This window comes from Pleurodeles waltl, chromosome 1_1 (assembly GCF_031143425.1).
Source record: "Pleurodeles waltl isolate 20211129_DDA chromosome 1_1, aPleWal1.hap1.20221129, whole genome shotgun sequence".
In the NCBI taxonomy this organism is placed as follows: domain Eukaryota; kingdom Metazoa; phylum Chordata; class Amphibia; order Caudata; family Salamandridae; genus Pleurodeles; species Pleurodeles waltl.
In genome coordinates this window covers 839,511,131-839,529,321 of record NC_090436.1, presented here as the reverse complement: position 1 = coordinate 839,529,321, position 18,191 = coordinate 839,511,131, and the positions used below count along the sequence as shown (strand labels likewise).

Sequence of the window (18,191 nt, the reverse complement as noted above, 5' to 3'; positions counted from 1 at the left end):
ATTTTCACCCAGTGTATGGTCACTGAGTTGCCACTTTCCCTTACAGTTTCACAGTTGTGGGTCCCACTGTGTGACATCTGCTTTGTTTCCTCATGGAATAGAGCTGTGTGACATAGGTATGTTGACATTACATTTGAAAGAGCATTTTGCCACTGTAATTTCTAACACACTATTTCGAAATCACAGACAGACTCCAGATTGTTTTGTGCTTTAAGGGTGTTTATTTATGTGCTCAATATTGGAGGGGGTTGTAAAATGGTGAGGCGTGATGGTGGAGGAATGTCCATGGCAGAGTCCAGTCTATTAGTCTCACAGGTGCATTGTCCAAAGGGGCATAGGAAGTGGAGCTGGGGCAGTTTATGGATGGACAGAGTGACAAGGTGGAACAAAAAGATGACAATCAGGGTGGTCTCATTTCTTGGCGGGGGTCTTGGCATCGTTCTCTGTCTTTGTCCTGGATCTCAGGGACCGTTTGCGGGGTGGTTTTTCCTCTGCAGGGGGAGGGGTGCTGGTGTGGTGGTCCTGTGGCGGTGCCTCCTGTCCACTAGCGCCGGCGGAAGTGGTGGGCAGTTCATCGTCCAGGCTAGTGTCAGGGGCCCCTTGTTGTGCCACAGTGTCCCTCCTGGTGTTGACGAGTTCTTTCAGTACCCCTACAATGGTGCCCAGAGTGGTATTGATGGATTTTAGTTCCTCCCTGAAGCCCAAATATTGTTCCTCCTGTAGCCGCTGGGTATCCTGAAACTTGGCTAGTACCGTTGCCATTGTCTCCTGGGAATGGTGGTAGGCTCCCATGATTTTGGAGAGGGCCTCTTGGAGAGTGGGTTCCCTGGGCCTGTCCTTCCCCTGTCGCACAGCAGCCCTCCCAGTTCCTCTGTGTTCCTGTGCCTCTGTCCCCTGAACCGTGTGCCCACTGACACTGCCCCCAGGTCCCTGTTGTTGTTGGGGTAGTGGGTTAGCCTGGGTTCCCTTTAGTGGTGGACACACTGCTGCTTGACGTGTCCTGGGGACAGAGGTATGGGCCCGCTGGGTGGGTGCTGTGCTGGTGTTTCCAGAGGGGGGAAGCTCTGTGGTGGCTTGTGCCAGTGTGAGGGGAACCGACTGTCCCGAGGTCCCAAATGGGCTGAGCTGGTCATCTAGATCCAGTGAGACAGAGCTGCTGTCATCACTGTGGGCCTCTTCTGTGGGTGGAGTGGACATATCTGGACCCTCCTGTCCGGTGACGTTGGGTAGGGGTCCTGCAGGGGTGTAAAAGCATGATTATTGCATCTGTGTGTGCCATGGTGTGCAATGGATGGGGGACAGTGTACGCCAGTGCTTGCATTCCTGTGTAGGACCTTGTGTGATGATGGGTTAGGGGGTGTATGGGTATGTGCAGTGGCCATGCTTTGGTGATGGGTGGCCATGCTTTGGTGTTGCATGCAGGGCTTGGGTTTGGAAAGTGTGATTTGTGATATTGGGACACGTGTGAGGAGTTGCAGTGATGGGGGTGAGGGCGAGGGTGGGGGTATGTGATGGCATGCAGGTTGGGTGGGGGATGACGTAGTAAAGATTTGACTTACCAGAGTCCATTGCTCCAGCTACTCCTGCAAGGCCCTCAGGATGCAGTATAGCCAAGACTTGTTCCTCCCATGTTGTTAGTTGTGGGGGAGGAGGTGGGAGTCCGCCGCCAGTCCTCTGAACCACGATGTGGTGTCTTGAGACCACCGAACGCACCTTCCCTCGTAGGTCATTCCACCTCTTCCTGATGTCATCCATTGTTCTTGGGTGCTGTCCCACTGCGTTGACCCTGTCACGATTCTTCGCCATAGCTCCATCTTCCTAGCTATGGAGGTGTGCTGCACCTGTGATCCGAATAGCTGTGGCTCTACCCGGATGATTTCCTACACCATGACCCTGAGCTCCTCCTCAGAGAACCTGGGGTGTCTTTGCGGTGCCATGGAGTGGTGTGGGTGATGTGTGGGGTGGTGTGGGTTGTGATGTGTGGGGTGATATTCAGAGGTGTGTTGTGTGAGGTGCATGGATGTTATGTGAGTGATGGTGTTGAGTGCCTGTGAATGCTAGTTTGTAGATGGTGGTGTCTCTCTCTGGCCTTCAGTCGCAATTGTGGTCATAGGGGTTTGTGGGTGATGTGGGTGTGTGTTTTATATTGTATTGAGTGTGTGGGAGTGGTGTGTGTATGTGTTTCAGGTGTGTGTATGTGGAATTGTCCAATGTGGTAGTGTTTTGTAACTATGTGTGTATTTTGAGCGCGGTGGTGTGTACCGCCAATGGAGTACTGCGGTTGAAAGACCGCCGCGTGGATTCGTAGGTCGTGATACTGTGGGCGTATTTCTGTTGGCGTGACGGTGGAGGTTTTGTTATCGCCAGTTTATCACTGACCTTTGGTGTGGCGGACTTTTGTGGGTTACTATAACTTGTTGGTCAATTCAGAAGTCACTACCCCAAACAAAAAATGAGTCGATTAAGCCTTTGATTTAAAAACACAGCAATTAAAATACAGAAAGGAAAACATGTCTGATACTCAGGATTCCTTCTGGACATTAGTTCATTTCGGAAACATTTTAAAAATATTACTTAATTACCAGGAGCTCATGCAGTACCTATGGCGGTGTCCCAGTTAAACCGCACATCTCCCACAAAATTTCATAAAGAAGTCTTATGCCCCTGGTAGCCTTTAAATGCTGGATTTTTGGGCAAACAATAACAGAAGTAAGCGTTTCAGTGGTTATGTCGCAAAGCTCAACCAAAGCATAAGTCAGAAAGAGACTGTCTATAATGCTAATACCGGATCACCTTTTCCTGCTAATTTTCTGTCAAGATTGGCATCAGAACCTAGGTCAGGTAGTGCCTCTAGTTGGAACAGGAACCAATACCCTGATGGATTATTTTCTTTTTTTGCAGACTGGAATCCTTGAAATATATGCTACGAAAATGGATATTTTTCATTGCCTTCAGGTTTCAAGTAAGTTTAGAGACATGACAATATTGATAAGGAAATGTTTTGGTGAACGTTCCTAAAAGACAATTCTACCCCTGAAGTTTTGTTTTGAAGAGTGCTCCCAGCAGAATCGGAGTTATGTTTCCGGCCTTCTGTTCTTATTGTTACTGTCTGGCCCAACCTGTGCATATCCTCTTGCATTCTGTTTCTCTGCTACATCCTGTGTCTACAAGTCTTCTGCTGCATGTCCTTTGGTGGTGTTACTTCTTTTCCACACTTGCCTCTGAAGTTTTGTTTGACCTTAAATTACTTCCTTTCCCCTGACTGCACCTACATCAGAGTCTCCATCTCCCTCTTGTATTATTTATATATGTAATGAAAAAAATACGGTAAAACCTGAGCTATCCCTTGGATCAAACATGATATTTGCAGTTTTGGTTTGCGGCGGAAACAGTAACTCGCACTGCTCCCTGAGTTTGACATAACACGACATCATTGATGACACTCTTGCTCGTGCACCTCATCATCTCAACTCAGACACAACTATAAATCAAGACAATCAACCGACACGTGGGCAACAATTCATTCTTGAGGCTCGATTCACAAGGTTCAAATTAGGTACACAAAAAGGTTTGCTTTTCATATGTAAATTCATATTGTGTGTTACGAAAATGTGAATGTACACTCACAAAATGATTTACTCCCACCTAATATCATACCATTGGGAAACCATCACAACTGGCAAGTGTGTAGGGAAGGGGTTTCTTTCCAAGGGTAAACATTTTACCTGCGGAGAAAAAAATGTAGTCGTGTAGTTTTTAGTGGACAACTGTTCCATCTCTGCATGTGTAAATGCCTTCATATTGGAGGAACTTGGAACTCAAATAAGAATGCCCAAACTACTCCTGGGTAAATGTGAGTGTGGTTGCTTTGTCGTACTACCCCTGGAATCCTCTGCGACGTTCACAAATGCTGGACACTTACAATCTGTTGCAGTAAATAGCGACATGCATTTGAGACTCGTCTCCTCTGTAGTTTATTGAATTCGAATCGCTTTCATGCAGGTTTCTTGACTGAAATAAGAAACATTAACAGCTCTTAACCAATCAAACCTGATCTATCTGATTACACTCTTTTGAGTGTCTTGTAGGAACGTATTCAACAGAATAATGCACCGACCACACCTCCCAGACCTTACGGAAGCGCTTAATGAACATGAGGTGTTCTCCATCGTTTAGCCAGGGAATCTACCATTGCTTCCAGTTTGCTCACAAAGCAATTTTAGTATTTTTTTTTATTAGTGATCAGCTGCAGTAGGAAACTAAGAAAGGGCAGAGTTTGTTAATTTTGTATTTTGAGGAATATGAAAGGTCAGTACTGCTCCTGATAAGTTTCCTAAAAAGGCCCACCCAATTAAATGGTGCATAACAAGCAGCAGCCCAACCTATACCAGACACTAACAAATTGGATCACATCAACGCTTGTCTTAATTGCTGTCTTGTGGTTTCACCGTTGACTAGTTGATCTACAAAGTCATCTAACTCACTTCCAAGAACAAACAATCTCAGGAGACACGGGGCACTGCAAAGCAATCAGGAACTATGGATAGAAATCTCAAACTTCAATAAACACCAAAACTTAAAGGAAACCTGATGTGATATCAAAGATTAGATTTTTGGAGGCACTGAAGCTGTGTTCTTGCACTTTGCTTAATATATTCTCGAAGTGGTTTAAGAAATAAATGATGTTTGTGGTTTGACCTAGGCAAAGTATCACCATGATGCCAGACCTCACCAGAATTGCCATTAAATCCCAGGTTTCTGAGAAGGTGTGTGCATAACCTGAATGCTTCTGCAAGACTATGGCCCTGATTTATACTTGTTGGTGCAAAACTGCACTAATGCAGTTTTGCACCAAACAGTTTAGCACCGGCTTGCACCATTTCTAGGCACCTGCCAGGCACCATATTTATGGAGTGGTGCAAGCCGGTGCAAAGGGTAGGCTAGTGTTATAAAAAAAAGACGTCAGTCGGGTGGGGCTGACGGTATGGAAGAAGGGGGTTTTGCACCAAAAAATGACGTTAAGCAGGTTAGAGTAAAGAAAAATGACTCTAACCTGCCTAGAGTCCTTTTCTGATGTAAAACCATCCCTAGCAATGGACTTCTGTCTTAGAAAAGACAGGAGTCATGCCCACACCCCAATGGCCAGCAAAGGGGACCAGGGTCCCCTGGTCATGGCCATCGCACCCAGTGCCATGTAGGGGGGCCAATTTCGGGGCCCCAAATGGCACTTTAAAAAAAAGAAAAAAATACTTACCTGGGATGGGGTCCCCCATACTCCGCTGTCCCTCTGCTGTGGGTGTGGGTGACCCTGGGGCCTGGGGAGGGCACCTGTGGGCTAATTCCATGGTATTCCACCATGTAAATAGGCACACAGGTCCCCTAATGCCTGCCCTAACCCAGGAGTTAAAAAATGGTGCAAAGTAAGCTGTTCACCATTTTTTGACCCCCCCCTCCTCTTGTGCGTGACTTTTGCATGGGAGGATAAATAAGGCGCTAGGGTCTTGGAGTAATTTTTTGCCCGGGAACGTCTACCTTGCATTTCATTGATGCAAGATAGTTTTCCGCAGGCAAAAAATGAGTTTAACTCCAATATTTTGGCACTAGACATGTCTAGTGCCAAAATATAAATATGGAATTAAGTTTGTCCAGGATCTGCGTAAGAAAAAATGACGTATATCCCTCACAGAGTATAAATATGCCCCTATGTACTCAGAGGTGTTCCACCATTTCTGAACAGCTCACTGAGCGTAAGTTGAATCTTGGGAATTGTATATTCTCTGCTCATTCATTTTCATTCATTGTCCTTCATTAATAAATACAAGTCATGAATGCAGGCACCATCCTATCAAAGCTACTACTTCGTGTGTAATTAGAGATGGTCTTACAATTTGCTCTCCCTTTGAATAGTGCTCCATCTCTATTTTATGATGAATGACTTAAGGTTTGACATATGTAAGAGGATTCATCACCCTGACATAAAGTGAAGAGCCACATCTCTTCAAGGTACGTTTAGTGAAGACAAGACTTTGACACATATATCTACAAAGAAACAATATTAGAAAGGCTTCAAGAAGAGAAATGGGATATTCTCCCATCTTCTATCTGGTACCCTCTTCGTCTTACCCCTAGACATCTTTTAAATATGATGATGAATATATGCCTTTATTTACAAAGGTTTTAATATGCCACTTTAATATGCCTCCTTTAGAGTTTAGACAGGGGTCAACTGTCAGTCTTTGTGCCAGAGATTTCTCCTCTGCCAAAATGCCAGAGGAAACTCTTTAAAATTTAGGGGCAGATTTATGAAAAGTGGTGCTGCACCTAGTGCAGCGCCACTTTTCTTGCACCCCTTGGTGCCCCCATAATGCCACCATGTGTGCACCATATTTAAAATACAACGCACCATGTCGGTAGTGAGAAGTACTAGCATCATAATTTTGTATGCCAGTCTGATGCTTTGCAGGATTAGCGTAAACAAATTGTGACGCTAATCCTGCAAAGCACCCAGAGGCCCATTGAAAACAATGGGAGCCTCCCTTTAATGCCTGTTCTTAGCAGGCGTTAAAAATACCAATAAAAATGACGCACAGAAATCTCTTATATTTCTTTGCTCCATTTTTTTGCCCCCATTAATACCTGAATGCCCATCTTGCATACATTATGCCTAGCGAAGGCATAAGGTGGCGCAAGGGGCTGCAAAGTGATGCAATGGTTACAAATATGGCGCAGCCTTTTTGTCCTTCCAATGCCACATTAGCGTCCAAAAATGATGCTAATCTTCCATTGGAAAGGCACTAGGCCCTCTTAAATCTGGGCCCAAGACTTGTGCTTGGGGGGGCGAGGGATTTCTCACCAATGTGTCCATATTTGCCAAAGGAATAGATCAATCTGGCTGGAAACCATACATCCTAAAATCAGTCATATACCAATGTTAGCTGGTCCAATATCTGCAACCAAAAGTGGGCACTGGAAATACACCTATAATCTATGCAGCATAGGCCTCATTTCTGTAACCTGCTCAGAGTGTTTCTGAGCACATTAGAGAACAATATTTATCTTTATGTGAAATTTTGCCACCCTTTCCATTGTAGTCTTTCATGGGGGTATCACTAGCCAAGATCAGGCACCTGATCCAACAACCAATAATAGAAAAATGTCATTTGCACATTGGTGGAAATAGAAAAGATTTTACTGGCTGAATGCTCATTTCTTGCCTAACTCTTAACATCATGAATATATTGCTGGAGGGTTAGCAGGTGAACTCCCTGGTTTCAGAGGAGATTCTTCATACCTTATAACCTCTGTGCATTTAAAAAAAGGAATCATTTGAATCAAAATAATCCCTTCGTTGAAAACTTGAAGTACATTTTTGGAATATTGACAACAGATTGTTGGGTATTAATTCACTTGGTGGCACAATAAACACGAGGACACTGATATATTCAATTATTTTCTATGTACTATATTTAGAATGAGTGATTATCCTTTTGAACATTCAAATGGTTCTTCTGTTTTAGCACTGAAAGAACTTCAACTGGCCAGAGAGGATCTCATAACAGCACAGAAACTCTTGAACCTTGACATCAGCCTTCTTCGAAACAAGGAAAGAGTACCAGTTACCTCAAGGAACAACTCAAGTTGCCTGAAAGAAGAGAATGAATACAGAGAGCAGGAGAGCACACATGCACAGGTAATTAAAGTATACCTATATAAAGTAAGTACACATTTTCAGTTCAATAGGATGTACTCGAAGAAAAACAAGTTTGTCAAATTAAACACGGTAATTCTATGCCTTCATTGCAGTGGTATCTGCATTACTGAAGTTATAGTTCAGTTTCTGGAAAAGAAATGGAATTCAATTAAGCTAAAAGGGAATATATGTGAGTTAGAGAAGATGCCAATGTGATTGATCATTATTTATGTTGGAATTTAGATTAAAATCATCATGAAATCAAATTTGGCACTGTGTCAATATACAGCTTCCAAAAGCTTTAGGAGAAAGCATAATTTTTTAAACGTCATGGCTGTTATAAAAGTAATCTGCATCTTTCTCATCACAATCTTTGTTACCAACATTACCATTTTTCTAGAGCTACTGTGTGGTTACATGATTCATTTAAGGGGTGAGGGTGTTAATCTTGATTTGCACTGGCTGGTTTTTCTATCAACAAAAAGGTCTCTAAAACTCATTTCAACTTTGTTTCTACTGGCCTTATGGCAATATCTTCCTCTTGCACAGGCTTCTGTATTATTACATTTTTGGAATGTCTGGCAGTGAATTATTGATCAGAGCAGATACCAGCTCCTTCTGCCATTCCATGCATTTCCGGTGTTCTGGCAGGTGGAATACACGTATAGATCATAAGGAGGAATAACAACGTAAAACAAGGCAGCTTGCAAATGCAAGATGATGTCAGGAGAGACCTTGAGCCTTATTAACAATGGTGCTACTTCAGAGCAATAGTGAATTGCAGCAATTTCCAAGCTCCAAGAACAATTACTTTTTAAAAGAGGGCAGCGATTTGTGCAGCCTTGTTTGTAATTTGAATTTTGTGAATGATAGGTGGGGTTCCTTCTGTTTCTGGGGGGGAGTCATTTCACAAGTAGTTCTGTGTGGTGGTTAGAATGTTAAGAGAGGGGGTCATAATGGGGGTAGAATGTAGGATAAGAATTATCAGTAGGTAGAACATTGTAATGGCAGTTACCAAAGGACGGTTGCCGATTCCTGTTGTGCTGGCAGTGCTCTGTATGTACTGGCCTATTCTGCAATAAAAGAGCCAGTCCTATACTAATATCTACATGGCCGATTCTTCACAATGGCGACAAGACAGGCAAGAGAAAGTTCAGTGAAGTTTTTCGCATTGTGACGCTGAAGGAAGTTGATGATAGAACTCGCAAGGAAACTGAAGTACAAGAATCAGATCATTGCAAGCCAAGTGCTGTGACTATTATGGCGCACACATTATATAATTGACAAGTACTATAATTTAATGGTTGATACTACGTATCCGTACTTACATTTAGTGCATGTGAAGACCGTTTTTCCACAAATGGTGCACGTGCAAAGGAGAGCACGTGAATACTGCACGTGTTTTGGCTCATTGCTTGCACATCTACAAAGGATTCTGTGTACAAACAAGCCCAATTTCCACAAAAATGTAATTCAACGACATACTGGTGGCCATCTTTACACATTAGGGAGAATATCATTAAAGTACCTAAAGACTACTTATAGTGTTTTGTCCTCACATATAACGTGGTGATAGACGCACCAGAATTGTGCAGAGTCAGTAGAACCACCTATTCAATGGGAGTTATAGCTAGACTTATTTAAGACATACATGGAAGTATTAGAAGATGGGAAGGTATTCCAGAAAGACATTTATCTTTACTTAAACATAGACTAGGTGCAATAGGTTTAAGAGAATTAAAAACCTACCTTCATTAGACAATGTTGGTGAGGCAGATGTATATTTATGTGCTCTCAAACAATTCTAAGGAAGGTATGGCAGGAAATTTAATGTGGTTAAGGAAAGATATGTTTCATTCTAGAAAACAAAAAGAAGATGAATCTATTGACCAGTATATAGCAGTGTTAAGAGGACTGGCTATAACATGTGCTTTTGAACATATAACGTATGACCAGGTTTTAAGGGACTAGTTATTAATGAAAACTAAATCTAAGAAAATACAGGAAAAAATGTGGTCTCCTGGTGTATAGTCCTTAAAGGCTGCAGTAGAAGTAGCAAGAAGTATTGAAGTAACCAAGAGATGTATTTAGGTGGTGAGAAAGGAAAATAAGGATGATGGTACGATATGTGCTATTGGTGGTGAAAATAATGGGAAGGGTAAAAAAAGTCATTAGTTATGCGTACTAATCATATGAGCAACAAAAACGATCCAAGTTATAATTCTAAGGGATTGCTATGTTATAAATGTGGTTTTGGTACTCATTTAGCAAATTCTAAAATATGTCTTGCAGTTGGTAAAATTTGCAATGCACAGAGAGGAAAACAAGGGGTTAAAATGTACAATTGCCAAAATGCTTGTTAAATATTGATGGGAAACAAGTGGAAGCAGTGGGTGGATTCTTGTGCATGGTACACCATAATGAGAAAAGGCATATTTGGCTAATTGTGGCCAGGTAGAGAGTTGGAAAACACAAGCAGAAATCCAAGTAGTTACTCAGGTCATAAAACTTCTAATGTGGGATAATGCAGGGTCAATTTGAATTTGCAGATGAAAGGTGCATGGGAGAGGTACTTATTGCTGAGATAGGTGCTATGATTTTGGGTTGGCCACACATGACAGAACTTGGAATAAAAGTGAATCCTAATGCTGATCCACCAGTCTATGTGGTGGATGGATGTAATATCCTGAGTAGAAATGATATAGTTTAATCTAACTTAAAGACTGAATTTACAAACGTTTTTAGTAGTCAATTAGGCAATATAAAAACTTTTATGAGACTAAAATTGAGGAATGTTCCATTTAATTACAGAGTGAAACTAAAAGAAATATTACATGACATGTGAAAAAGATATAATAGAACCCATTAAAAGTTCTGATTGGGTAGCTCCAATTGTAATTTCTTTGAAAACAAATATGATCTCTCATTGAAGCTATTTGTGTAAATGCTTTTCCATTGCCAAATTTGCAAGATGTGATGTTGTCTATTGGTGAAGCTAAGGTATTTTCGACAATTGACTTGGTGAATGCTTACCATCAAATACAGCTGAAACCTGAATCTAAATGTTATACAGCTTTTAAAACACCCGAAGGGATGGTCCAGTATAAGAGAATGTAATTTAGTTTAGCTAGTGCCTCAGCTGTATTTCAGAGGGAAATGTCCAGAGCATTGTCAGAGATAACTGGTGCAAAGGTGTTCCATGACGACATATTTATATTTGGGAAAGATAAGAATGAACATGATAGTGTATTGAGAAAAGTATTACAAGCGTTAATAGAGAACGAATTGACGGTAAAGAGCAAAAATGTAATTTTGGTAAACATTAAGTGGAATATATAGGACATGTTCTATCAAAGGATTGCATTCTTTCCAAAATTAGCCATGTTCCAGCTATCTGTGATGCGCCGGAGCCCAACTGTAAACAACAATTATATCTTTTTTAGGTTTGACAGAATTTTATTCGTGGATTGTGGAAAATTATGCATCTAAAGTGGAGAACCTACGAACATTAAAAAACAAGGAAAAACTCTAAAGTTTGCTGGAAACAGGAGTACAGTGAGAAATTTGCAGCTATAAAAAATAAATTGTTATTGCACCATCTTTAAAATCATTTGATGTAGGAGCTGACTGCACTATACCTGTTGATGATGGGTGGGTATGGAATTGGTGCTGTGCTCTCCCTACAAAAGAATGGAAATATGTGGGTGGTTGCATACACATCCAGCACTTGGACACTGGCAGAAAGGAATTATTCCGTAATAGAAAAGGAATTACTTGCTGCAACTTGGGGAGTGCAACAGTTTAGCATGTATGTATGGGGTCAGAAATTCAAAATATGTACAGACCATGAACCATTGGTAAGCATTTTAAAACCAGGAGGTTGTAAAAATCTTACTCCACAGTTAGCGAGATTGGCTTCAATATTACAAATGTACCATTATGATGTAATGCATGTTTCAGGGAAAACAAATTGTGTAGCTGGTGGGTTATCACGCCTGCCTTTATATAATGGAAATGTTAATGAGGTTGACGATAGTGAGTGTGATGTGGCATTCACATATGATGATGTGGTGTCTGTTGAGAGTTACAAAACAGAATTGGAGCTGTCCGAGGAATGGTGGAGAAAGGCAATGGAAAGAGATGATGTATTGTTAAGGATGAAGGAATTTCTCAAAAAAGGGTGGCGGTCTGAACGGCAGTTACAAGGTGAATATAGTACTTTTTGGAAATTCAAGGATGAATAATCTATTTGTAATGCCATTATTTTAAGAGGTGATCAAATTGTACCTCCCAAGGGGATGTGGAAAAGCATTGTCAAGTAAGGACATGAAGGCCATGAGGGTATGGCAAGTACCAGGAGAAACATTAAAGAACATTATTGGTGGCCAGGTCTCGATGGAATGATGGACTGTTGGGTGAGAGAGTGAAATGCATGTAAATCAAGTGACAAAATAGTACCTATAGTAGACCCTCTACAAATGGTTGAGTTGCCTGAGGGACCTTGGTGCAATGTAACTATTGGTTTCATGGGTCCGATCACCACATTGCCATCCAAGGAGGCGTATGCTATTGTTCACATTTACTATTTTTCTAAATTGCCAGAAGTTTGCATGGTTGGTAGTGTAACTACGGATGTGATTATTGATTTCCTGGAAGATGTGTTTGCCAGGGAAGGTATTCCAAAAACATTTGTATCTGATAATGGTGTACAACTCACATCTAGTAAAATGTAATCATTTAAAAAAAAACAAAGGGGTGTGAACCATGTAAAGGTGTCAATATATCATCCTGAAGGTAACGGTCAAGTAGAATGGTTTAATAAAGTGATTAAAGAGGCTATACAATTGGCATTGAAATCTAAGTTATCATGGAAGTAAGCTCTCCAAGGTATGTTATTATCTTACAGAATTACTCCCCATTCTGTAACAGGTAAAACACCATTTGAGTTGTTGAGCGGGAGGAAACAGTCTTCTAAATTAGTTCCATGGAGGTTGAAGAATAAGAAACAAGAGGAGATGTTGAGAGAAATTGATGGTCAAATAAGAAGGAGAGTAGAAAAATACCAAAGTCCAGTGTTGAATAAAATTCATAAAGGGAGAACTATGCACAATATTGTGGCAGGTCAATATGTGCATGTAGTAAGGAAACCTGGATTAGTGGCAAAAGGAGTGGTCTGTTGGTCTGATCCTGTGAAAATAGTAAATGTGTTGGATGGTGCTGTTAAACTTGATTATGGTAGGGTGCAACATTTGCGACATGTGAGTTTGTGTAAAGGTGTTAACATACAAGGGGATGATGATTGTGGTATGCAGGATTATATTAATGGTTATTTGATGGGGGAGTGTGCAGTGGATTCTAAGTTTCGATCAGATGTGTGTCTTGTTATGCATCCAGAAGCAGTAAGTGGTGGCAGTGATAACAATTTAGGGAATGGGGTGGTTAAAAGTAATAGTGTTCAGAATAATAGTTGTGTACCTCTTCCACAAAATTAGAGAGCAAATAAATTACCAGGGTATCTCAAAGAATTTGCGATGAAATAGAGATAATCTTTTCCATAATATCTGTGTATATTATAATTTTCTTATTAGAGTTTGTTATTAGAGATTAGGAATATTGTGTGTATTATCTTTTACTTGTTAAACTTTAGGGAACTAATTCAAAATGTTATATCCTTATTTTTGTATTTTTTTTATATTTTGGGAGAAAGGTGTGTGGTGGTTAGAATGTTAAGATGTGGGCCATAATGGGGGTAGAATGTAGGATAAGGATTAACAGTAGGTAGAACATTGTAACTGCAGTTACCTAGGGATGGTTGCCGATTTCTGTTGTGCTGGCATTGCTCTGTATGTACAGACCTATTTGGCATTAAAAGAGCTATTCCTGTACCAATTTCTGTGGGGCCTGTCTTTACATTCATACTCAGCATTATCTAAGTATTTACATATAAAACATTGCGAATGAGCTAATAGTGCCTCGCCTGGGAGGTGAAATATGCTTAGAGCATCCAAATGTAGGATAAATGAGAAGGATTTTGGGCACCTTCTTTTGACTCTAGTCTGGTTCAGTCAAAGACTGAATGTTTCTGTGCATCCATTTTGAAAAACAGGTCTTTTGTACACCTGTGCAGACACTGACAGGCACTGCCAGAAATCTGCCATCTTGCAGTGTTCAAGTCCAGGTGGTCAGGAGGGTCCACAACATGGGCAGGTGCAACCAGGCTGTGGTTGCACCTGCCCTTGTTGAAGCCTTCAAGACTCCCTTAAGAGTGGGTGGAGCCATCTACATACAAAACTCAGTCCAGCAGGTGAGCCATCAGTCTGCATTCCTTTGCCTTTTAGACTTCTATACATGTTCTAACTCTGAGTTTTTAACAGAGCACAAGGCCTTGGCCTGTATACAGCACAAATAAGATAGCTGGGTTTTATGAGGGAGCTGTTTAAGATGTTGTGAGATGCCATTTCAAGTATAGCTCCATGCACGTTAGTTTAACATACTAGGCTGCTGTGCACTTTGCCCTAGATAGATTTTATTCAGCTTCGCATTGTTATTTTACAATAACCAGTTTTTACGGTCTTGTTTTAATTTCTTCTATCGCACTGTTTAGCTTAGCTCAGCATTGTGTTCTCAAATAATGCATTCTTGATCGTCCTGTGCTTCAGTCAAGGATACAGTGTGGTACATTGCCGGTAAATGTGGTAGAAGTTTAGTCTCTGCATTTGTAGAAAATATACATCCTTACGTAGGGACAATTTCTTAGAACATCTGGGTGTTAATTATAAAAACACTTTCTAGTCCTAGTACACGTCAAGAGGGAGATTCCAGCCAGAGAACCACAACTGTATGCTGAATGCCCCGTTGCAGATGCTGATGCAGATCACAGGCCTTTGCTCAGGTATGAGGGTTGATGTGCTCCCAGGGGAACCTGAATGGCAGGCTTAGAGCTTAACATGCTGTGCTTGAAATATAATTTAGAGAGAGAATAATCTAGCGGCACTATGATAGCCTTATTCTTGTGCTTCACTGTCATTGTTACTATTTTAATATTATTGTGTTGTGTAGTTCTGGTTATTGCAGCTCACGCTTTGTTATCCAAAATGCAGTTGTTTTATTAAACTAATCTTTAAGACTTGTACTGCCTCTATTGTCATTTATATATGAGACCACTTTGTGTATGAGAGAACCGGTTGTGACCTGAGTGACCACGACTTCCCTGAGAAGTACTGCGATGTCATGTGCTCGGCTGCCCAATTGTCTCTACCATTTGGGAGAGATGAGGCACTGCTAGTTAGCCGGAGCAAAACCTGGATTTGGAGTGACAAGCGTAATCTACCGTGGGCCAGACTCAGTCCCCCACATCATGGACAATCTTGTTGCTCAAAATCCAGTAGTCTCACTAAGATAATGAGAGCCTACTCGACATGGCGCCGCCAACATTTGGTCAGGCTCAAATTTTCTGGTCCACCGGAATATCTCAGTCTCATTATATATAATGACACCTCAGTTCCGTATACGGAGACGTCTGTGGTGCTGAGGATTTCCACCACAGCCGCAGAGGTAATCCTATTTTAGCTGCTGGTTGTTCAACCTTGAACTTTACAAAGAAAAAAACCCATCTTGGTGTGCCTTCTCTGAACTCTTAGTGCTTCTATGATGGCGAATCCCCAGGTTGTACAAATAGCTCTTAACATGAGACAACCTCTCACGACACACTTACTAGCACATGGCCTTATGGCCCAGGGAGGTCCAGTCACGTTTGTGGTGGACGCCCATGCAGCCTATAGAACAGAGCTTTTTTATTCTTGGGTCACATTTCCAGCAGTTGATGGGAACACAAATACATTTCATACATATACAGTTGCGAACGTGCCTGGACAATATAGGCCCATGCATACTTAGAGATACCTCTATCTTATCAAGAACATAATAATTGGCTTGATGGTGCCCTACCCCATACAATATTACCAGTAAGGTTAGGTCCACTAAGTAATGACGTCCTACCTGGCCTCTATTGGCCACATATACACCACATCCTGCGGTTGCGAATTTGGCAGTAGCTGAGATTCGACGCTTATATATTGAGTTAACAGCAATATACAGATGATTAGTACAATTTGTGATGCAAACTTTAAATACAAACCCAGCGCGTGCTGCTCCAGTACAACCACATGCACCAGGTATAAATCCGGTGACTGTACATTCAATTATGGGTAAGGTCCCCACCAAACGAGAGGAGACTCAGTTTTGGCTATCCACAAAAAATGAATACGCTGGAGGCAGTATTTCCCCATACGGGACCTCAGGATAAACACAGAATATTAACTATGTGCTTGCCCTTTGGGATGGTCCCTACAGTTAAACACTGTAACACATGGGGCACGGTATTTGCCGCGCTCTATACAACGGCACACAGTACACTGACACTAGCCAACCTATCGGAAGTGCTTAAACAAATTCAAGATTAATACGGGGCTGCTCCGGCCCTAGATTTAGGAATGCAACTGATGGGCAATTTTGCCACAGTTTCTTCAATCATCCTAAGTAACCTTAAAGAGGAAGCAGTTGCACTCGCAGTGTGCATGCGGCTCCGTGACGTTCCGCAACAAGATTAGGAACGAGACCTGCCTAAAATAATAGCGGAAACTTATTCAAGTATCGGTCGAGATAGCCTAGGGGCTAGACCACAAAAACCTTAAATTCAGGGTAAAATTAATCAAGATAATACTAAACAGCTACCTGAGGGTGCTAAGAAACGCTGGGAGAAAAAAACAAAAAACACCTAAAAAAGAAAGGGGAGAATCTCCACGAGTGGAGACCCCACAGAACAGATATAATCTCAGGAATAGAGAGAATATAAAAACGCCTGATAGATATCAATATACTGATACACGCCAATATCGTTCCTTTCAGGAGTCATCGGAAAAGAGAAATGAGAGAGGTGGGCGATCAGAGTGGAGAACAGAGTACATGAAACCAAGACAGGAATCACAACGCTCTTCGAAGGTCTCTGTTAAAAAGGAAGAGAAACTTGTACAGCAAAAACAACAATTTAAAAAGAAAAAAGTGGCAGCAGTCTCAGTTCGATATGCCACTCAGGAAGAGGGTTCTCTTGAAGAACAAGAACTGAGCTCTAGCACTGCTAGACAGCGCGGCAGAGGTCACAATAGTTCGCCGGAATCCTCTAGAGCATCTGGACGTGAAAGCAACAGATGACTTTATACAAGTAGAAACAGCAGACATGCGTGTCTCCGAACCCAATAGGGTGTATAAAGTAACACTACAACTGGAAGGAGACATTGAACACACGATACACGCAATCTTTTGAGACCGTGTAGTCAAAGTATATGACATCTTGTTGGCCGAACAAAATTGCCGCCTGATTTTATCCGCACCTGACCATATGGAGAAGAGGTTATTAAACCTTCCTCCTCACCCCTTGTTCCAGAGGAACTCGCTGAGTCCTATTCTATAGAATGGGCTCTAGCACAAGCACCTGCGTTATATAGAAATCACGTAGGGTGGGATAGGGACTCTCCATACCATGTCATTCCCATTAAAAGTGAACCTCAGCCACAACCGCAGTATCCCATAAAACATGAAGCAAGGGCACCAGTGAGAGAGATACTCACGCAATTAGAATACCAGGGTGTGATTGAACCCTGTGTCTCACCGATGAATAACCCATTATTCCCTGTAGCTAAGCTGGACCATTCATACAGAATAGTCTTAGACTACAGACATTTAAACGGACATACACGTACATATGCTATACAAAACAAACATAGCACTGCACTAATGAGCAACATAGTGCGGAAAAAATACAAAACAATTTTGGATATCTCGAATGGGTTCTTCTGCCAGAATACAGCACCTGAAAGCAGGGATTTAACAAGGTTTAGCGCATTAGGCTCCCAGGAAAAAAATTCTGTTGTTTGCCCCAGGGGTATAAGAACAGCCCAGGACTATTTGCGGCTTGTGTGACTGCTATTTTACATGAGATAGACCCTGAAGCATTGTCATATATGGACAATATATATCTCACGGATGATGAGTTACTACAACATTTAAGACGGGTAGCCCGCATTGTTGTAGGGTTTGCCGAACTCGGCTACAAATTTAACTTGAAAAAGTCAAAAATTGCCTTCCTCAGCATCCTGTGTTTGGGATATGAGCTGTTGAGTGAAGGGAAGAGCCTAGCACCACAATTTTTAGAAACATTTACACAATTGCAACCACCAAATACGATTAAAAAACTTCAATCGTTGTTGGGCTTTCTAAAGTTTGGCAGAACATACATTCCTGATTATGCAACACGCAAAAAACCTTTATATGACTTAATACGTCCCGATTTCTCAAGTAAATTCTGGACGAGATTAACAGACAGATATGCTAGCAGCAAAACATTTACACACAAGGGACAATAAAACACATTTGGTCATCAGGGTAATAGATGGGGCCATCGGTTTCACTTATGTAACATTTCATGAAGGTGAGACAGTCCCAA

The 18,191-nt window shown here is 41.6% G+C and overlaps 1 protein-coding gene across 1 annotated transcript in view; it reads left to right on the top strand.

The window, feature by feature from the left end:
- The window catches only part of LOC138302051 (myosin-6-like), a 530,412-nt gene that overhangs the window by 459,683 nt on the left and 52,538 nt on the right, over positions 1-18,191 (top strand). The window contains exons 10-11 of the mRNA XM_069242473.1: positions 2,902-2,962; positions 7,518-7,690. Of these exons, the coding sequence (XP_069098574.1) occupies positions 2,902-2,962; positions 7,518-7,690 (234 nt within the window). The remainder of the gene's footprint in view (positions 1-2,901; positions 2,963-7,517; positions 7,691-18,191) is intronic.